The following is a 22604-nucleotide window of genomic DNA, read 5'->3' on the forward strand; positions in this document are numbered from 1 at the left end:
GGATTTTCAGGCCTGGGAACACCCACACACCCAGGAGTTTCCTGACATGCATGGTTGTGTTGATATATGAAATGTAAAACTGATGTTACACAAATATTTGGTGATTGTGTGGCAGAGATTTAATCAAGCAGTAAATAATTCACAATGCTCTACATGTTTGGTTGTGTGGGGTGCTACAACTCCATGACAGTCACCGGTTAATGCTTTCATCATTTATATAAGGCACAAATAACGTGTTTTTTACGAATAATTATTTCGAACAAATACTTTAAAAAATATTTGTATTCGGAAACAAGGAAAAACTTTAAATCAAAAAGCTGAGTTTCCTTATGAGACCGCAGAACATGACCGGATGAGTGAGTGACGTGTCGAAGAGGTGAGTGACACAGGCTGCTCCACACAGCAACAGAGACGGCTCTGCTGAGCCAAAAAACAGTGAACTGCATCAGGATTTTGTTGAATCGATTTTTTTGCACCTCCAAATCTGAGGCCATGGTTCTCAGCCGGAAAAGGGTGGAGTGCCCACTCCGGGTCGGGGATGAGTTCCTGCTCCAAGTGGAGGAGTTCAAGTATCTCGGGTTCTTGTTCGCGAGTGATGGGAGAAGGGAGCCGGAGATCGACAGACGGATTGGTGCTGCAGCCGCAGTGATGCGGACGCTGCACCGGTCCGTTGTGGTGAAGAGGGAGCCGAGTGTAAAAGCGAAGCTCTCAATTTACCAGTCGATCTACGTCCCTACCCTCACCTATGGCCACGAGCTGTGGGTAGTGACCGAAAGAACGAGATCGCAGATACAAGCAGCGGAAATGAGCTTCCTCCGAAGGGTGGCTGGCCTCTCCCTTAGAGATAGATGGTGAGAAGTTCAGCCATCCGGGAGGGGCTCAGAGTAGAGCCGCTGCTGCTCCACATTGAAGGGAGCCAGCCGAGGTGGTTCGGGCATCTGACAAGGATGCCTCCTGGGCGCCTCCTGGGTGAGGTGTTCCGGGCATGTCCCAGGGCAGACCCAGGACACGCTGGAGAGATTATATCTCTCGGCTGCCCTGGGAACACCTTGGTGTTCCTCCGGCTAAGCTGGAGGAGGTGACTGGGGAGAGGGAGGTCTGGGCTTCTCTGCTTAGGCTGCTGCCCCCGCGACCCGGCCCCGATAAAGCAGAAGAAGATGGATGGATGGATGGATTTTTTTTGTACCTTAACTGAGTTCCAGAGGCAGTATATAACTTTTGTGAAGATCGTTAAAAGGTTAAAACAATCCTTGTGTAGTTGTCACTTATTAACGTAGCTGAAACTCCCCACATGGATTTGCGGAACCGAATAAAAGAGTATTGCTGCTGCTGAGCCATCTGGCAATAACATAAATAACATAACAGCCAATGGCTCTTATGTTATTTTCTTTTCAATGACGTTCCTTGTGACATGTTTATTGCTGGATTTATGGTAAAACATCAACTAATATTGCATATCCATAATTATTATAATGTATATAATTAAAGAATACTTACACTATAACGTTTGTTAGAAGTGTAACGCAAAAAAAATGGATTTTTACGCTTATTTTGAATTTTACTCGAATAAAAATACAAATGCTTTTCCCTCCTCAACAAATACAAATACAGATACAAATTCCGGCTGCTTTGCACATCTCCAAGTACTGTTTTCCATCATAAACTGAAAATGCATGCTCAATAAGACTCAAATAAGTAGTGTTGTGCTGATATACTGGTCGATATCAGCCATCTGCAAGTATACTGGTATTGATATTTATAACAGCCGATAAGTAAACATTTTAGTAATAAAGAGAAGACAGGAACACCATTCAACCATGCTGTAAGTATTGATGTTGGGAATTTGTTTCAGATTGCACTGCAGGGTTAGGACTGCAGATTGGCTAACAAAAACTGACCGATTCTTTTTGTCAGCTTATCTTACTAAGGGTGGAAAATAAGTACAGATAATAAATGTTAGGGAAATATGGTTATGATTCCTGTGTTTGCAAGAAAAAAAAAATCTGGGCTGATATGTCAGATTTTTTAATCGCCACATATCTGCATCGGTTTTAAAAATGCAATATACTATTGCTTAAAGTGCATCTACAGCAACTCTTTTCTGAGAGTCACTGAACATTCAAATCAGTGCTGGCCACCATCTAGAGTGGTTGGCAGAGTAGATGAAGTAACCAGATGGGGCCAAAATCTGCCAGACTGGTGTTGATTTCCCGCTCTTAGCATACGCTTACTTCCATTCCCGCCTCCTCCTGTGGAGCTGGCAGAGACAGGCCGGCTGCTCTGCTGCGGCTCAGACTGTGAGAACTGGGGAGCCAGGGCCAGGCCTCTACCCCGGTGAGCACTGTTCTGGTTGGTTGCTGTGTCAGGTGAACGGGGAATCTTGGGCTTACTTGCAATTGCAGGGATATAATCATTTCTGCTGACAGGGACAAAAACAAAAACAAAAAAGAATATAATCTGTTTTTGGTAAAAAAAAAGAAAGAAAGAAAGCATTAACAACAATCTGCCAATTAAATGAGTCACTATAAATACCATGATAATCATACAAAGAAGGATAAAACAGAAAAAAACCCTGAAACTGGTAGGATGGGAATATTTAACAGTTAAGTTAGGAACGTGATCTGTAAGACTGTGCAAAAGTCTTGCAACCCCTCATTTCTGTATATTTTGCAAGGAAAATGGGAGATAGGCACAGCAATAAAGTCACACATGGCATGACAGAGTTTTTCTCTGTCATACTTTATATGTATGAATATTACAACAGGGCACGTTCTGACTGGACATGCATCAGTAAATCCTCATTAGTGTTAACTTTCCTGTTTTCCCTTTCTCTAAAGCCTAAACACACGTAGGGTCACGGTGGTTTCCATAAAAATAAGAAAAGTTTTTAATAATTGAGGAGCAATTATTAATTTTTAGGTCTATTTGGACAACAGACAAGACAATCGTTTAGTCATTTTTAGACAATCAGTGTTAAACACTAATATAACATTAGAACATATTTAAAATGCCTTCCTTCCATTCAAATTAGACATTTTCTTTTTTTTTTTATACCTAATTTTCTTTGTGCACCTTCTTTATGGTGTCTGAGAAACAGGGTCACGAGTGAATAAATGTCTTCAGCGTCCAGTCACAACCTCCTCTAATGTTCTTATCAGGAAAGAGCTAAGCGACCTACATCCTGTTGAGCAAGCTCACACTTATCAAATGGATCGATTTCATTCTGGTTTCTGTTCAGGGTAGTCACATTGGCTCCAATATCTCTGATAAAATCTGGTATAACTAAGCGTTACTGTCACGGTTCTGGGTCGGTGACCCAGTGTTTTGAGTTTCTTGTGCCTAATCATGACAGTTACAGTGTATTGTATTCCCGTAAAAATGGGTGGAGGTGCTATCCTTGCATGTTGAGCTCTGTTCAGAAGCAAAATGAAATGGGTACACATTTTACATAACTTTTCATCAGTCCCTAAAATTCTTTTTAACAAGTCTCGAGTCTGAGTCCCGATTTCTGACAAAGTGTGAGTGGAAGACAGCCTGACTCTCCAGCAGGTGTTACTCTGTCTTAGGGAATCAGTTCATTAGTCTAAAAACAATTGCAAACACACACATCTGCTCTTTTGGCATTTGCCAAACCACCGTGTTGCTAAGATTCTCTTCAGCTCAATATGAATGGCCATTTCATCTCACTATAAAAGTCTTGCTTTCCAAACTGGGGTGAAACGAGGCTACCGAAGTCAGACTCAACCAGGCTGTATTGTAGAGGTGTTTTACGTTCCTGGGGGGTGAGGTGTGGGGGAGGCGAGGGACTACTGAAGCAGTTTCCTGGGACTCATTATTGTGGGTGGGTTTCAGGAGTCAAGTTCCTCTGGGATTTAAAGGAGAAGAGAAGCAGGGGAGGTTCGATTGAATGGGTCTCTTTGTGGGCACTGCTCGTTTAAACGCATGTCACAGTCTCACAGACCAGCTTGGCAGTGCTGAGTCACCTATCGGTGTTCAGCAACATTCTTGCCAAATCTTTACACACACACACACACACACACACACACACACACACACACACACACACACACACACACACACACACACACACACACACACACACACACACACACACTCTTACAGGAATCTCTGCAGTTATGTGGTGGTTGTTTTTTGTGCTCATTCCTTAACAGCATCAGATCAGGTCTGGTTCTAGTTCTCAGGAAAAATTAAGCCAAGAATATTTTAACATGTTATTGTTGGCTCAATAACTTTTTTTTAAATGTAAATTTAGTTTGTATATATTTAGTACATATATAGTATATATTTCTCTATAAATACAGAGAGTGTGAAGTGCCCAAATGTTTGCTTTTTGAGTGATTTTTTTTTGTTATGTTGAAACTGCAAAAGTTTAAATGTTTTTTGTTTTTTTTTAATCATCTTGTTATCTGTTATTTTATTGGCTGCTCTTTCTGTCATTTTCAATCGATCAATCAAAGAGAATAAAAAGTAAAATATTAAAAATAGGATTTTAGCAGCACAAACATCATCTGCAGAGAGCTAACAGCTTTTTGGGAAAAATCAGTGTAAACAAATCTGATAGAGTGAAAATCCAAAGTGAAACTGTTCATATTTCCATCGATATGTGCAGAGGAGGTCAGAAGAAAGGAACAACAGTGAACATCTTCTGCTTGGCTGCGCCATGGTTTGGGGTTCATCCAGCTGTGTTGGATGATCTTATTAAAACAGATGGAATTATGAACTCAGAAAAGCACAGTCAGATTTTACCATCTAGAAAGCATCCGATTAGCAACAGCTTCATTTTTTAGCATGACAATAATAATAAAAACACTGCCAAAATGTTAAAAGCACATCTGGATAGAAAAAACACATAACAGAAATGAATATTAAGTCATGGATTGGCCTCCTCAGAGATCGAAACTCAACATTAATGAAGCAGTCTGGGATTATCCCGAGAAGAGCTTTGAAATGTCCTTTCGGATGCTTGGACAACTATTCCTGAAGTCTGCTTAGAGCGATTACAAAAAGGAGAGTTCACTCTCAGTTGAAGAAGAAAGATGGTCTGTTTTTGCCTTTCATACTGTATTTCCATGTATGATTGCACTAGAAAAAAAATGAGTCTAAACAGTTTTTATAGTCTCTCTGTGACTGTTTACATTCAAACTCTGATCAAAAACCTCAACCTGATTAACTTTGACTGTCGTTAAACTGTTGCCTTTTTATTCAAAGAACTGCAGTAAAATTCAACACAAACAGCCATGTTATACATAAAATATGAACATGAGCGCGCTCAGTTTACATTTGTGTGTCAGTATACCTGGCAGAGTGTCCGTTGTGGTCCTCCTGGGAACATCCTTTTCTGGCTCTACCTTCATACTGCCTGTCCAATTCTGACTCCTGGGACAACTGCCCACACTCTGAGTCTGAGTGGGAATAAATTAAGAGTGTCAAAAGACCAATTTTAGAATCAACCAAAATGTCAGACCTTCAAATGGAAACAAAGGTCATAACTTTAAAAAACTAAAAAAAAAGTAGATGGACAGCTGAACACTATCAAACACACAACCATCAAACTAAGGTCATTAGCCTTCTGGTGCCTACCCACCGATCTGAGCCATGGTCTGAGTAACTCTCATCACTCCGGCCACTCACACACATACTCAGACTGAGCACTTTGCAATCTGTCCTCTAATGTGTGCCTCCCTCCTGTTTTGTATATACTCCTCTTGTCTACTATTCATTCCTGCTGTCGTACTATTTATATTTGTATTTCAAGCACCCACAGTTTCACTGTACATGTACAGTGACAATAAAAGGCTATTCTATTCTATTCTATCCTATTCTATTCTGCTAAGTCTTTATCCCTTATGGTTTGTGAGGAAGTTGCAGGAACTTCATTCTCTGGAACTATCTTTTGTTGCTTGTGGACACTGGGCACCACATCAAATACATCTAACACACCAAATAAAAAGCAGCAGGTAGAAGGGAAATTAAAGATTTTTCCACAAAAATGCACAGAGCTTCTACTAAGTGTGAGTAATCTGAGCGCAAACATCTGATTTACAGCCACGGCTGTTAGACACGGTCAAAGAGTTATTATTTTACTCTTTTGAAATTCTACCGCTACTCCTAAATTACATCTGAAACTCTGAAAGTTGAGTCACCCACCGATGCTTTGGCGTAGGGAGTCTGTGGTGCTCGGCCGACTGCCGGAGCGTGTAGGAGGTCGTGAGTTGTATCGAGAGTGTGGCAGGCTTCCTTCCCCGCTCTTCTGTCTGTATTCTGTGTCTCTGCTGGTCTCGCCTCCCCGACTGGCGGGTCGATAATCACTACACATAACACGAACACAATCTCACATTAAGAACTTCCATGAGGATGTTGGTGTAAGCAAGATGGCTTTTAACTTGAAAAAACAATTTATTTTGATGATTCCACTGACTTTCATCAGTGCTAGTTCTCCATATTTGTACAGCTCTCTAACAGTTAATTATTTAAACTGTTAAATACAAGGTTAGGCCTGTTTCTCTAGGTTGGTGCTCAGAACAAGGAAATTACCTTGTCAAGACCAAACAAGATGCTTTACAGCAATGGTATTCAGGCACTCCAGTTCTAGTCTACTGCGGCTGACTCATCTCTTCAAAGTTTACGCTTTGCAAAGAAAAACATCAAAATACATTTGAAACATTTTTGTATTTTCAGAGTTTTAGCGGCAAGAGGAACGTCGTTATCTATGTATCCTAAACAAATGGTGGCACAATTATCTACACAAGCTACAGATTAGTCAGCTCATAAAATCTATGGACTACTGTGAAGTGATCAGCCTTTAAAGAAATGAGGCCTGAAGACCGGTATCTGAGATCTAAGGACCAATGTTTATGGTGGTTTGTAAATCACTTAAAGAGAGGCTGCCGCTGCACAGTTTCTCATGTCTTACACATTTTATGGTCCCACAGACACCACAAAGAACTGTTTTAGCTTAAGAGTGAACTTCAGTTTGGATCTTATGACACCGTTTGGTAATTTAACTTACCCCACGCCGATATTACGATGAGAACTAGGGGTGACTGGCCGCTGTAGCGGCTCATCAGCAGCTGGCTGTGGTAGAGGGGTTGGCTTCCTTTTCACTTTTGTCATGTTGGTCATGATCTACACAGCCACACACACAATAAAACAGTAACATACCAAACAAATTTCCATCATGGAAAAAAGTGTTAACAGGGAAAAGAGAGATTACACGTAACTTTTTCTCACTGTAAACCTGACTGTGTTCTGTCCGGCGTATTGGCCGGTCATGAACTCATAGCCACATAAAACAGTTCCCTAAAAAACTAACAGGCCAGCACCTGAGATATCAAAAGCCATCACCACAAAGAGGCAGCGATGTGTGCGGTACCTTATCTAATCATGAGGTAAAATATATTTCATGCTAGCATTTATGAACTAAATAGCCAAATAATTACAATTCTGTGAATGCACAGACCTATGCACCGTCTAAAGTTCAGTGCACGCTGTGATAATGTCATATCCTGTTATTGGTGCAATAAACAAAATTTACAAGCTACTTTGCAACTTGCCCGTAATACATTCAAATTCAAATTCAAATTCAAATTCAAATTTTATTTGTCACGTACACAGTCATACACAGTACGATATGTAGTGAAATGCTTGGACAACTGCTCGTGACCTAAAGAGAACAAAAAAGGAAAAGGCTATGAATAAGATAGGAAATAAATATGAAAATTATATTATTCTTGATTAGTGTCAAAATTTGAACTCTGCGTCTTCTTAGCTACAAACAATATGTTTATGGTGAAAATGTGTGTTTTGCTCTTACTCCCAGGTACTCAGTGGTGAGCAGGCTTTCCCCAGACAGTTCCCTGTGCTGTGGCTGAAGAACTTCCTCTTTATCAATGTCGATCTCCATTAAATCTTCCTGTCACAATGCAAAGACAATAAATCACTTGAGAAAGAATTTGTGTGCAGTGTCAAAAATGCATATTGTCCGCACATGCACTTAATTTATGTTTAAGCATTAAGCAGCATTATATAAAACACCCACAGGGTTGCTGCAGGTCGATTTTTACCGGGTTACATTGGCAAAGCGTAACTTCCTCAGACTGACTAAAAATTAACTCTCACCCATTAAGTTTTAATTTTAAAAATTAATACAATGCTTGGTACCATTCCACAAGGCTCTGACAAGGGACCAGTGTATTCTGTAGTTTTGAGACTGCCACTCAGAAACAGGTATGTACAGTACGTATCAGTTCACCATTGTGGGCAGGGAAACGGATAGCAGCTATAAAAAAAAACAAAAAATATAAACAAAAAAACACCTAATTCGAGATTACAGGGCAAGGGCACTCACACTCAAGGAACTCTCATGGGAACAGGAAGAGAATGGAATATGTGCTTATACACACACACCCCAGGAAACTCCTGTAATTCATTTACATTTTAACTTTTTAAGTCCATCATTCCCCCTCATACTTTATTTTCTTTGTTTAGTTCTTTTGATATGAGCCAGTTATTTATGGTTCAGTGGTTTTGTTGAATTAATTTGTAAACAGGCATTTAATATGATGATGGAAAACACCAGCACATTGATGTTTATCAGGCGGCCTTACGTCATTGTCATCCTCTTCCTCCTCATCATCAGACTCTGGTCCTTCCTCTTCAGCTGGGGGGGGGGGGGGGGGGGGGGGGGGGAGGATTAAAAAGCCAGCAGATTTTCCAAAATTATACTTCATAAAAAAACTATAGTTTCAAATGATAACTAATGTTATGAAAACTGGGGATCTGAAACAGGAAATGTAAGATATCAAGTTTCATATTTACATATTTTGTTTTTACTGCATTGCTTGAGTCGCTTACTTTTGGACTACAAGTTTATCATCTACGTGTTTAACAGTAAATTTCACTAACCTGAGTTTAGCTGTTTAATGATGAATTCAATCTGTCTGTTAAGGTTTGGGTTCTCCTCTTTGATGTAGCAGCGGAGAATCTCTTCAACGCTCTTCACACATGAGGGAAAGACACACAAAACATTCAAAAAATTTGTATGCAAGTATAAAATTACAGTATATATATATATATATATACATATATATATATATATATATATATATATATATATATATATATATATATATATATATATATATATATATATATATATAAATAAATAACAATATTTGGCCAAGGCATGTGAAAGATGAACATACCTAGGTGACACTGTGATGTCACTCGTTGCTTTCTGAAAACTAATTTAAAAACACTGAGACTGCATCCGTGTCCATTTTGGCCTTTTATAATTGGTTCTGATGAAAAAAATGGCTAACTAATTAGCTAAAATTTGTTAGTCAATACACTAGATAATCCTCATTTTTGAAATGATAAAACGATTAAGGTTGATTAAGGTGTGCTGACCCAGGGTTCCCCACTTTAAAAGAAAGTATGTTTTAAAGGTCTCGCTGATCGCATTGACTTCAGTTTGCAGACCTGGAAGCTGCGTCCATCTTTTATACTTTTTGTGATTGCAACTCCACATTTTAACTACACTTCCATTTACAACTTTCTCTGCCTATTAAATGAACACCTGTTCTTTACCGAGGAAAGTGAAGAGGAAGAGACATGCAAACTGCAAAATGCAAACTGCTATCTCACCATCTCTCTTGCTTCCTGTCGCACAGAGGGAATGCACAGGATGCTGTAAAGAGCTCCATTCACATATGGCCAAATCTGAAAGTGACACAGACAAACACAACCTCTATCTCTATGGTCTCAAATACAGCAATTAGAGATGTGTGCCCACAAAGAGGAACTAATGTTTGTGCTGTGGATAAGCTTTTTTTTTTTTTTTTAACAACCTGACCGCTAACATAAGTAAAATCAATGAACTCTGTGCTTTCTATGTTTTATTGATGTTCCTGCAGTCATGGCTCACTCATGCCAAGACTGCAAGACATTTCAAGGGACATAATTACACAGTGTAACATAACAGTAGAGAGACTGTTAATTTATGAATGTTGGCGGTTTTAGTTTATGATATGCTAGCAACTCGTGTCATTTTCTATCCTTTAATGGCATTAATTCTGCACTTTCCACCTATTGCATGCAGTACACACTGTTTGTTGTGTAGCCTGTATCAGTTTCAACCACGAGAAATCTGTTTTGCTTGCACACTGCAACCACTGTGCATGCAACTTCTGTGCTGTGTGTTGGTAGATGTGTATATCACCTCGTGGTTCTCATGTCCAAGGAGATCAGTCAAAACTTTTAGCACATGCTTGGCGTTTTCTGCACACTTCCTTTTTCCTGTAAAAAGACAACCATCCAGCACACAAATTTAGCAACGCTTTTTCTGTGTGCAATATGATGGGACTCTTATTTGATTTAATACATATAAATCCGGTTAATGACTTCCCAGTACTTATCCGTGTAAGACAATACAATTACTGATAAATCAAATGTGGGACAGTATTTCATTGTGGCATTCTACATTGAACAGAAGTACAGCATATAATAAAAACATGTTTTGGGAAAAAAGAAAAGGAAAGAGGGAGCGTCTGAAAGCGATACATCCTAGATATGACGTAAATGGAAGACAAATAATTGTAAAAACAAGAGTGCAGTGAAAACATGTATTCAGAAGGACCGAAAAGCTAAACGTTTGCTTTCAATGCAAACTTAGGCAATAATTAACCTTAGTGTATCAGCAAAAAAAAGAAAAAGAAAAGAAAGAAAGAACAGGAACAAACCTAGACCTTGACTCGTTGTGGCGTGAAACAAGGTCGTTCTGATTTTCATGATAGCATGGACTATTAATAAGCTCTATGAATGAACGTTATAGTATAACCCATGGTGTGTTTGAGAAGACTTATTTGACTTGGAAATTATTCACGGACAGTGAAAAAAAACAAAGACACAAAAAAGCACACAGAAAATCAACACCAGTCTTAAAGTAAATATAGCATAGTAGCATAGCGTAGTAAATAAAATAAAGCCAATTATTGTTTAACATGGATGAAAGACAATAAGGAAATTGTAAGCCTGGGTCAAAAGTCAACTGATCAGAAAAAGGTTTCCTACAGTAAGGCTTAAAAAGAAAGGTGTTTATTCTTTAATGCCCTGTAAAAGCCTTGAGCCAGCTCTCCCTCTCACCTTCCTTTATTTGTTTATCACATTTTTGCTTCCACAGAGTGAGATTGTTATTTTATTTACTTTATAGTAAGGTATAAAGACCAGTCTTTATACCTTGCGATTTTTTGATTTGTTGGTGAAGCCACTTAAACACTGACCTATGAACCATTCACGCATAAAGACAACTTGGCAACTGTAAATTCTACTTTGAGGGATTTAGTTATTAGCATAATTTGTTCCTATTTCTTCAGTTCAGTCTTTAGTTGGTTACTGATGTCATTCACAAACAGTACCCATTTCCCATTTTCTTGGCAAAATAAAAATATATTTGCCAATGGCCAGAGCTGCCTCTCAGCCTCCTAGCAGACACACCTATCAATTTCAAAATCCTACATCTCCATGTTCTCAAGTTATCACGTTCACAAGATTTTTACAGAACGTGATGCGGTCACTGAAAGTGGAACTTGTTGATACATCGGATTTTTAGTAAGTGCATCTGTGGTATCAGTTTGAAGCTCCTAAGTCACCTCATTCTTGTGTTATCGCATTCACAAACGCCGGTGTCCATGCCGCCCGTCTGGTGTTCGCATTATTGAGCTACATTTATGTTCTGCATGTTTTTATGTTTACCCTTTGTTCGCAAACACAGGTTCATAAGCAAAGCTGCAGAATACTCCAGGTTGTAGTCACTGAGGCAGTCTGAGTCCTGGAGCTCATCCACTAGCCAGCCAATCAGATCATCTGCAATCATGGCTGTCTGCTGACTCCTCCTAACAGGCGAGACATGATGTAAGGTCAAATATTCATGCTTGTCAAAAGGACAAAAATTGTGACATATTCATTTAAAAAACATTAATCGAGATAAGAAAGGATTTAGAAAACCCTAGTAATTTTAAAAACTACCTGAGGCTGAGTTTCTGCAGAGCCACAAGGACATTTTCGCGAGTAAGAGATTCTTTTTCTTCCTTTCTGAGTGTTTCTGTCAGATGTTTCAGAAGAATGGGGATTTGGGAGAGGTAAACACGACCTGTAATAAATATCAAAGGAACATCTTGAAAGCATTCACAGCCATTCTAAAGTCTCCTTTTTACAAAATGCTGTCTACAGTTACTGTTTAGCTTTGTGGAGCATCATTAATAGTTTTTCCTCAAAACGGAAAGCCAGTAAGGTCAAACCATCAGGAATCAACTTACAAAGTAAATGATGATGCCTAATGAGCTCTAATGGCAGCTTTAAACTTACCCTCTGCAAGGGAAGCAAATGCATTGATGAGACGAGCCATGTATTGACGGACAATCTCGTTTGTTGATCTCATTAAATGAAGCACAGTTTTCTAAGGAAACAAACAAATGTAGGGCAAGTTGTGCACTGTGAGTTTTTCCACTCACCATTTTTTGAAGAGTGAAATTTCTTAGAGACAAGGACTATGAATTTAAAAAAACATAATGTAACTTATTTGAGAAGTAGCATCTTTTTAAATGTGTCCTTCCTTAATGTTCATTTTTGCAACACTTTAAAATGAAAGGAATCATATTTATGTACGCTGACCAACACCTCAGTTAAATGCAGAGTCTTCCAGCGTTGCTATAGAATTTAATTTTATTTATATAGCACTAAATCTCAACAACAGTCACCTTAAATGATTGCAGAGTCACTTAGATATACCTAGAAAACCTTGAAACATACACAGGAGTACAAAGATTGAAAGCATTTATGAAAGGGTTATTCACTCTAAAGAGATTGTATTCAGCATAGCACCTGAAGCTAAAGGATAGGTGAAAAGAAAATGACGAGAGAAAAGAAAAAAAAGAACAAAGTGTGTCAAAAGTCTTTCACGAGGGTAAAGTTTGGGACACAATCTGAGCTTCTCAGAGGAAAGTGCTTATTCTGAGACTGGGAACCATTTCTAAATGACTCACCATTGGGTTCAAATGATCTCTTAATATAAAATAATTACTAAATATTTGATAATGTTAAGATCATAAACAATGATTTTCTTCCTCTAAATTTAAATATATGACCTACAGAGCTAAACAAATTGACAGATTAGACAGTCTAGAATAAAAACAAGAAGACTGTGATATTTTAGAAATCTGTCAAAAAATGTGTTTACAACTTTGATTGCCTTTTCCCTATCCTCCAGCTTTGTCATGAAAGTCACCTTGTAAGGATAACATAACCTTTTTGGGAGCGAGTTATGTTCTAAGTGTTGGTTTAAAATTGTCTGGAAGCACCACATTTCTACGATTCTTTTATTTACGGCGTGTTTTTCAATTTGCACGTTCACAAGTTAATTAACAGGCCCTCTGAATGAATTTTGTAGTGTTAACATGCATGATAGTGAAGCTATAACCCCACCTCTTTAGTACTGTAGCACTCCAGAAGATCATTGCTGATGTAAGCCTGAAGCACAGTATCTCTCTGTTCACCAGGGAGTGAGCGGGTGAGTCTCTAAAAAGACATTAGAAACAGATCCAACAATCAGCACTCAAAAGTCTAGTCCAAGTAAATATAAGTGCCACTCTTCTTTTGTCCAGGTTCACAAACTGCCCAAGTTTCTGGACGCCCCAAATTAAAACTGTACTTAACGCATTCTACTCTCTGAGGATGAAGACGGATAAATACACTGATCTTAAGTTATAAGCGAGTGTTGGAGCCAAACAAAGTCACAAGGAAGGCTGATGATCAGATAAATACGAGACATCTTATCACTAAGGAGAAGGCTGGAGATAATAAACAGAATACTCTCACCCATCGCATTGCCTGAAGTAGCAGAGACTGAAGTCTCTCTGAGCCTTCGATGAGGTCTTTCTTAAGCTTCTCATAGTCTAACGAGGGCAACATTGGCACATCCTTTGGTCTCCTGGTGATTTAAAGAGAAATGAGATAGCAGCCTTGTTTTATTTGGGTTTAATGAAACTGTATGATTGGTACAAAAATGATTTCTTCCAAACGAAGACTTACTGTGGTGCAATGGACGCTCGTAGCATAGAGGAAGCCTACAAGAGAAGGCAGAGGAAAAAAAACAGAGATAATGAGAAGAAAAAAAGGAGGATCTTTAATGCAGGGTATTTTTTTACAATCTGACTTTATTTATCACTTTAAAGTGTGCAAAACATACCACATGCAACATTAACCATATGTTACTCTTACCATCTGGTCCATCCAATCTAAGATAATCAAGTTAGCTAATGTGTAAATATGTCATTAGTAGTTTTTAAGACATGCATACATCACCATGCGTGTGGTACATGCTGAGTACTGGGACATACAGTATTACAGTGTTTGGCAATATTATCTATGCAGTAAGAGGCCAAGAAACAGTACCAGAAAGGGTAGGCTAATACTTCTGCATTTGTCACACATTAGTCCATCTGTGGTTTTTTTTAGATGGCTCCAGAGTGTAGCGACTGATATCTAACAAGTGAAAGACCCCCACTTTGACCCAGGAGAAGAAACAAAAACTTGATCACCGAGGTGTTGTTGTTGTGTGTAAAGTAAGGTGAAACTGACTATTAAAGTTTTTACTCTGAGGGTATTTTGAAAACCCCTGAAATCAAATCTAAGGAGGAGGAGGAGGAGGAGGAGGCGGCTGGACCTATGGTGGGAGAACCATAAGGTCAGAACACTGATCCGTGTAAACAGAGGTATCGCCTTGTCTGGCACACTAAAACAAACAAAGAAAAAGAACAGAACAGTGATACCTGGCTTCTTTCCCAAGTTCCTTTCCCCCTAAACATTTGGTGCCCATGTACGCATGATAATATGTTGTTCTGGGACATTTGACACTGGCGCACCAAGCAACCAGAAGGTCATATTTAAAGCGACAATCAAATATGCTGCTTAGTAAGAAGAGAACCATAAAGCTAAACAAAGGTACTTCTGACAACAGCAGACGGCTGACTGTTGTCAGGGCAGGGATAGCTCAGTAGGTAGAGTGGTGGCCCCATGATCGGAAGGTCGGGGGTTCGATTCCCCTGAACAACTACCCTGAGGTACCCCTGAGCAAGGTACCGTCCCTACACACTGCTCCCCGGGCGCCCAGTGGCTGCCCACTGCTTCACTGAGTGAATGGGTTAAATGCAGAGAGGGATTTTCCCCACGGGGACCAATAAAGTACACTTTCTTTCTTTCTTTCTGACAGAACAGAAATCCAGGTTTCTGCAAAGACAAAGATGGAGGTGTTCAGTCAATCCCACCAAAGAGCCAATTATATGTTGAACCTGAAATCTAGTGTTTGCATTGAAGCGCATACAAGCTAAATTTTAAAACGACTAATTTCGACTGTGTGGTGGCAGGAAAGTCAACTACAGGGTGGGCCATTTATATGGATACACCGTAATAAAATGGGAATGGTTGGTGATGTTAACGTCCTGTTTGTGGCACATTAGTATATGTGAGGGGCAATTGTCTATGGTGTGAAGATACGAGATGTGCAGCACCTGAAACTACGGATACTGGATGCCTGTGCTGACATTTCTTCTGCGGTGTTGCTATCAGTGTGTGAAGAGTGGGAGAGGGTTGCATTGACAATCCAACACAATGGGCAGAACATTGAACACATTTTATAAGTGGTCAGAAACTTGTAAATAACTCATGAAAGAATAAAGTTACGTTGAATCCAAGCACACCATTGTTTTTCTTGTGACATTACCAATAAGTTTTATGTGTCACATGACCCTCTTCCTATTGGAAAAATAAAAGATCTAAGATGGCCGACTTCTAAATGGCCACCATGGTCACCACCCATCTTGAGGAGTTTGCCCCCTCAAATATACTGATGTGCCACAAACAGGACTTTAATATCACCAACCATTCCCATGTTATTATGGTGTATCCATATAAATGGCCCACCCTGTATATTTAAACCAACAATGTAAGCTGCGACCCTAAACTGAATTAGCACAGTTTTTAGATGTTCTTTTTTGATCCTTGAAAATAAAAATGACTCTCTCCCCCTTCATTTAGTCATTCAACCTGCCCAAATAACTGGCTGGAGTCTTTACCAAGATAGCTGCAGAATGGGGAGACTTGCTTGCAGCAAGACTTTATGTCCAAGTTTTATCTAAATTTTGAGTCCTGATTAGTTTTTATATTCTTTGAATAAAAGTGAAATGCTTTTTATGTTTTTTCATCTTTTCAATCTGTTTTTACACTGTGGTTACAACCAAAATCATGGACTGTTGATGCTATTGTCTAACTACAAGGCTTTATGCCTTGGTCCAAACAGCAATAAAAGAAAGATTGATAATGTACAAAGACAAAGACTCTGATACTGAGGATAAATTATGGCCTTGCACTCACTTACATTAAACTAGCAAGCCTAAATGAGAAAAAATACTATCCTCAAAAATAATTTATGAAGCTAAGCAGGTATGTCTGGCCACCGGACCAGATGGGGTAACCGCAAAGGTCCTAAAAGAGTGTGCAGACCAGCTGGCTGGGGTCTTCACTAAGATCTTCAACACTTCACTGTCCCAGTCCTGCATCCCGCCGTGCCTAAAGTCAGCCACAATTGTCCCACTGCCAAAGCGTACTAACATTAGCAGCCTCAACGACTACCGACCAGTTGCTCTAACACCTGTTATAATGAAGTGCTTTGAGAAACTGGTCCGACGTCACATCATGTCCTGCCTGCCACCCACACTCGACCCGCTCCAGTTTGCATACAGAGCTAACAGATCAACTGAAGATGCCATTGCTACAACGCTCCACACCACCATCTCTCACCTGGAAGTGCAGGGCCGTTACGCCAGGCTGCTCTTTGTTGACTTTAGCTCTGCTTTCAATACGATACTCCCGGACAGACTAATAGATAAACTGCTGGAAATTGGACTTCCTTCCACCACCTGCCGCTGGATCAGAGACTTCCTCTCAGACCGTGTACAGAGAGTTAGAGTGGGGCCTCATCTTTCCTCAGCCCTCAGCCTCAACACCGGCTCTCCACAAGGCTGTGTACTGAGTCCCCTACTGTACACTCTGTACACACATGACTGTGTTAGTTCCCACCCAGACAACACAGTCATCAAGTTTGCAGATGATACCACTGTGGTGGGGCTCATCTCAGGGGGACATGAGACTGCATACAGAGCTGAAGTTCAGAGGCTGTCAGATTGGTGTGCAGACAACAACCTGGACCTCAATACCAGCAAAACAAAAGAACTGGTAGTTGACTTCAGAAGGAGGAAGTCCGAGCTGCAGCCTGTCAGCATCAACGGGGAGTGCGTGGAAAGGGTCTCCAGTTTCAAGTTTCTGGGTGTGCACATAGACACAGACCTCCAATGGAGCTCTAACACCTCTGCGGTCTTAAAGAAGGCCCAACAGCGTCTCCACTTTCTGAGAATCCTCAGAAAAATGGACCTGAAGAAGGAGCTGCTGACCGTCTTCTACCGCTGCTCCATTGAAAGTGTGCTGACATATTGCATCGGTGTGTGGTTCTCCAGCTGCACCACAGCACACAGAAAGGCACTCCAGAGGGTCATCAACATGGCCCAAAAAATCATTGGACATCCTCTTCCCTCCCTGAAGGACCTGTACAGCACTCGCTGTCTCAAGAGGGCACGCAGCATCCTACGGGACTGCACACACCCAGGACACCGGGTGTTTAAGCTGCTGCCGTCTGGCAGGAGGTTCAGGCTGCTGAGGTCCCGAACAAATAGACTCAAGGACAGCTTTTACAACAGGGCAATAGCCCTGATCAATGCAAATAGCTGACCTGACTGGATACCTCCCTGGACTTTTTAGGGGGAGGTAACAATGTTTAAAACGATAACAATAATATTTATATTTATAACAAGGTGCAATAATAATTAATGTGCAATAATAACAGTGTGCAATACACATACACTTATTCTTCTTTTTTATACTAAGTTAATATACTGTGTTGTGTTGTTTGTTACGTTGTGATGTGTCATATCGTGTCGTGTTGTGTTATATGTAGTGCCGACGTAGGACAGTTTTTCCAATTTCATTGTACTACTGTACTATGTATGACTGTGCAATGACAATAAAGAGTTATCTTATCTTATCTTATCTTGTTATCTTATGTTGACCTGCTTAGCTTTAAACTGCTACGTAACAGTGGTTTAAAGTAAAGTTTACTAGCTATGGCTGCTCATTTTTTAATGTTTAACTATACCTAAAAACAGCAAATTTGATATGTTGACCCTGGGTGCCTGTTTTTAAGGTTGTTAAGAATCCTACATGAAGTGTTCTTGTTGCTGCCTTTCAAATAGCTGTAATATAACCTGTCCTGTTTGAGAACCCGAGCATGCGAGTAATTCTTTTAAATCAAAGCACCCTGTGATGGCCATTCTTGTTCTGTCATTTTATATGGCTATAATCTAAAAAACAAAACAAAAAATAACAATAAGCATAAGAGAAGAAAAATGAAACTGAGAGATAAGTTGAGAGCTAAAGGCTAAAATGAGAGTTGAGGAACAATGACTGTCATCGTCCTTACTGCAAATAAAGCCAAACATACGTTTAAACTGGGACAATCTAGCGGGAATGCACATATAGTCAGGAGGGTGTGATGAAGAAATATGTTAGGAGGTCATGAAGGACATAAAGACAACAACAGGAGGGAAAAAGGAGACACCGAGGCAGAAGCTAGATGAGAACTGGGGACCTGAGCAATAAGAAAATGTAAAGATGAAAATATATGAAACTTACATAGCCATCATCATAGGGACTCATAGAGTAATATCCCTTTGGGGACAAAAGCATCACACAAGCAAAAAAAAAAAAAAAAACCACACACACAAAACACAGAAAAAAATGTTGTTCAGTTCAAATAGAAAGAAACAAGATTTCACAAGCCAGAGGTCAAAACCACAATGAAGGCCGCTAACAGCAAGCATGATTGTCAAGCTGTGGACAGTTTTTTAGGTCGGTTGGGAGCTTTTCTACAGCCTTTTGATTATCGGTGGCACAAAAGAGGCAGAAAAAGAGGCTTAATAACAGCAGCAAGGATTTAAGATTTAATGTAACTCTGACCCATCTCGACACCTTTAAATGTCGTCTTTATGGGAGAAACACAGTTACATTTCCAAGGCAGATGATTACGTAAATGTCTGTGACTGCTTATTGGAAATTTGTGTTGTGTACACTTGACTTTCCAACAATGACTGTATTGATTCAACTCCAGGATCCAGGAAGCACTCATTCTAGGATGCACACAACAGAATGACTAGACAGCTTACATAAAAGGAACAAAGATGTCTTTTTGTACATAATGTAAACACTCCTTAAGTGCACTTTTCCCCGATTGTGGCTCTTATCTCCTCACCGTCTGCTATGCATACTCTATGCTTCAATAAAATCACATTAAGTTGGGGCCTGGTGTTGTTGTTACTATTCTGAGGCGTGAAGAAGAGGGAAGGAATAGAGCTAAGACTGTGTGCTGCAACTCACAGTGCCTGGCCTGGTGAAGTCTGTGCTCTGCATCACACTCTGTCTCATCTGGCTGCTGAACAGGCGAACACACACATTCTGCAGGTACTCTGGGGAGATCTGCAAAAACAAGGCACGTTCCCCTGAGCTTTAAAATACTGTTTGTGCGAGAAGAGCAGGGTACTACAAGTGTATTCTAGTTTTCCAAATATTAAAATCTTTTCATATATATTTTCAATCCATTTTGCGCATCAAAAGATTTCTTGTTGGCGCTCGCATGCACACCACTGGACTTTGAATATGCAAATTTGGGGGTTTTTGTCCTGTGTGCACACATTCTTTTCTAACTTGTGCCACACTTATGGACTCCGTATCTGTTGCATGTCTGACAGAATGTGTGCTTGTTTGTCCCACAATTAGCCTGCCCTACCATCTTTCCGCTGACTGTGGCCTCCAATGAGTCGACCAACTCAGCAGTGATTCCAATCAGGTTATGGTAGTCAGCTTGCATCTTGTTGAACTTCCGTACGTAGCTGGTGATGCGGCGATCTGATTCAGCCAGCTGGAGCTGTAACTGCTGCGTGGCCTCTGTGCATTCACCCAAACAAACAGAAAAAGACGGAGACTGCAGAAACCAACACTGGCTTACATGCATTAGGTGAAAATGCCTGTTATCCTTTCAGATGTCAAGAAATTCATTTAAAAATTAAACAATATTCTGAAATGCCATTTTTAATCAACCTCTCCAACACCAATCTCATCATTGACTTTTCTACTAACCTTTATCAATATTTAACATAACGTTTTTTATCCATTAGTGAGAGTTCTGTAAGTGTTATTACGTAAATAATACTTTCCACATTATACAAATGAATCAAGCAAAAAACCCTTGGCAAACAGATGTATAATGGGTGACGCTGATATGACTTCTTTATCTGTAGTATTAGTTGACCACTACTGATTAATGAGCAGGTGTGGCCGTGAGCCTTTGTTCCCTTTGAGATTATGAAAAGTTGAAAGAAAGAAAACTGAATAACTGGCAATAAGAAACAGCTGTTGGGGTGAAGAACTGCAAACTGCAGTGCACGAAAAGGTAGACTCTGTGATGGGGTAATTACCTTTAGTACTCCTTCCACCCTCCTTCTGCATGAAGCTGGTTAAAGATCACATACTTAGAGACAAATCAAACATTTCTCCTGTATTTATTCCCTTGTTAATGGTTTCATCAGGAATTACATACAAATGAAATAATTAGTAAAAGGACTGCAGATGGAACTAATTAATATCTGAAGCCTCAGTTATGCTTTCTCTGTCGGTTTGAGTCCAAGTCACGCAAATTTCATCATGAGATGCTGAGCGTGGTCCACGCGGACATCTGTTTTCCTGAAAGCAGCACAGACTTTACATTACAACATACCAGATGTGCATGCACCCCAGGTAGCAGACAACAAACAACGACAATTGGTTGTGTTCCTACTTTCACTTAAGTACCCTATAAATGTCATGTAAGCACATGTAAATGTTATTAATTGGCTGAGCCAAAAAACACTGATGCTCAAATGTTCCCACTTTTGGTAACCGTGTTAATTTTGTATACACTAGAAACATTTTTTTTCAGCCCATAGCGTTTTATTTTACAAAGCTTTGAAAGTTGGCTAGTTTAGTTTCACAAATATATACTGAGCAAAGTCTATGTGGTGGGTTTCCAGTATCCCAATAATTCCATTACCTTTGCCTGCCCTTCTACTCTGAGGAGGTTAGGATAACTTTGTTTCTTTCTGTGCATTAGCTAACCTGATAAAATCTAAAACCCCAGTTGGGGACAATGGTTGTCATGACGGTTGTTATCAACTTTCTCTTTTAGGCTGGGTTTTGTGTTTCCGACTGTGCTCTCAAAAAAGTTCACAGGTTGAATTACTGGAACTTTACAGTAAGTAGTAAGTAAGTAAAATTTTGGCAATTCCAGAATATTTTTTAATCGAAACTGACTTTTAATTCAACATAACTCACTATCCCGTCAATCTCTCTTCGTGGTACGTCTCTCAGGTTGTCACATGATCAAACATGTTACAAGAGACTGGTTGTTAAAGAATTCCTTATTCACCTACAGAACATATATGTATTCTACATTTAAATGTGCAGTCCAGCTAAAGAAGGCAAGTTTTTTTGCTCCTCAGTGGGTTTATTTTCTACACATCATACCTTGCCTTCAACGAAATTGCTAGATTTTTACTGTTTGCTAAGTTTTATAAGTTTCACTGAAGGCTGTTAAACTACCTAACCTAGTAATCTGTTAATGTAAAAAGCTGGAATTGAGAATTTAATTGACAAAAGTTATGTTTTACTTGACAACCGTTTACCTGTCACGTGGGTTTGTGCAATGAATGAAAATATGAATTGTGTTAATTTTCTATTAGTTTCAGATTTGTCGCTAATGCCATCTCACTGAAATCAAAACAAGACAGACAAATCCATTTGTACATCTGTACTCTGATGGTTTTCCCAGCAACGGCTCATTAGTGAGGCACAGTAGAAGGATACATATAAAGTCATCAGCCTTGGGCTGTTAGATGGCTTAAGTATCACTGACAGGAACTGCTCCAGCTTATCTCTCAATTTTGGCATCCAGGAATCCTAAAAACATGAAACAGAAGTTAAATATGAAGTATGGTGATGTTCATTCTCACAGTGTGACTTAGTAACTGTACTAGATGGTTAAAAGCAAGGTAATATTCTATAAGTGTAATACCTGGAACAGTTCTTTGAAAGAAGGGTGGACAGTGGGGTTGGGAACAAAAGGCAAAGCGTAGTAAGGCAGAAACTCTGTGGTCTGGCTCAGAGCTCCTCCTCGAGTTTCCAGGTACTGCCTGAAGAAGGAAACCCTCTCTTCAAACTCAGCACGGTCCTTGAGGTAGATTTGAGATGTCCATCAAAAACAATTCATGAACAAAATTTAAAAAAATAAATAACTAAATCAGGTAAGCTTAAGGCTGGGGTGTCCAAACTCGGTCCATTTTTAATTGGCCCGCAAGTAATTTTATGATTTAATCACTGAGCACAGCCTTGAT

General features: G+C 39.7%; 1 protein-coding gene across 4 annotated transcripts in view; it reads right to left on the reverse strand.

The window, feature by feature from the left end:
* Window positions 1–22604, reverse strand: part of armc9 (armadillo repeat containing 9) — a 31510-nt gene that overhangs the window by 2863 nt on the left and 6043 nt on the right. For 2 of the 4 annotated variants that reach the window (XM_024805206.2, XM_024805205.2), the window contains exons 5-25: window positions 22286–22441; window positions 22078–22170; window positions 20655–20679; window positions 19967–20124; window positions 19558–19656; window positions 18817–18852; window positions 14107–14141; window positions 13894–14005; window positions 13501–13593; window positions 12385–12475; window positions 12046–12169; window positions 11773–11912; window positions 10241–10317; window positions 9667–9741; window positions 8926–9016; window positions 8628–8680; window positions 7835–7933; window positions 7031–7146; window positions 6169–6329; window positions 5318–5423; window positions 2232–2419 (exon numbers count right to left, since the gene is read on the reverse strand). In XM_024805206.2, the coding sequence (XP_024660974.1) occupies window positions 2232–2419; window positions 5318–5423; window positions 6169–6329; window positions 7031–7146; window positions 7835–7933; window positions 8628–8680; window positions 8926–9016; window positions 9667–9741; window positions 10241–10317; window positions 11773–11912; window positions 12046–12169; window positions 12385–12475; window positions 13501–13593; window positions 13894–14005; window positions 14107–14141; window positions 18817–18852; window positions 19558–19656; window positions 19967–20124; window positions 20655–20679; window positions 22078–22170; window positions 22286–22441 (2128 nt within the window). The remainder of the gene's footprint in view (window positions 1–2231; window positions 2420–5317; window positions 5424–6168; window positions 6330–7030; window positions 7147–7834; window positions 7934–8627; window positions 8681–8925; window positions 9017–9666; window positions 9742–10240; window positions 10318–11772; window positions 11913–12045; window positions 12170–12384; window positions 12476–13500; window positions 13594–13893; window positions 14006–14106; window positions 14142–18816; window positions 18853–19557; window positions 19657–19966; window positions 20125–20654; window positions 20680–22077; window positions 22171–22285; window positions 22442–22604) is intronic. The other 2 variants (XM_024805207.2, XM_024805208.2) reach the window with 2 other exon arrangements.

This window comes from Maylandia zebra, linkage group LG15, assembly GCF_041146795.1.
Source record: "Maylandia zebra isolate NMK-2024a linkage group LG15, Mzebra_GT3a, whole genome shotgun sequence".
NCBI lineage: Eukaryota > Metazoa > Chordata > Actinopteri > Cichliformes > Cichlidae > Maylandia > Maylandia zebra.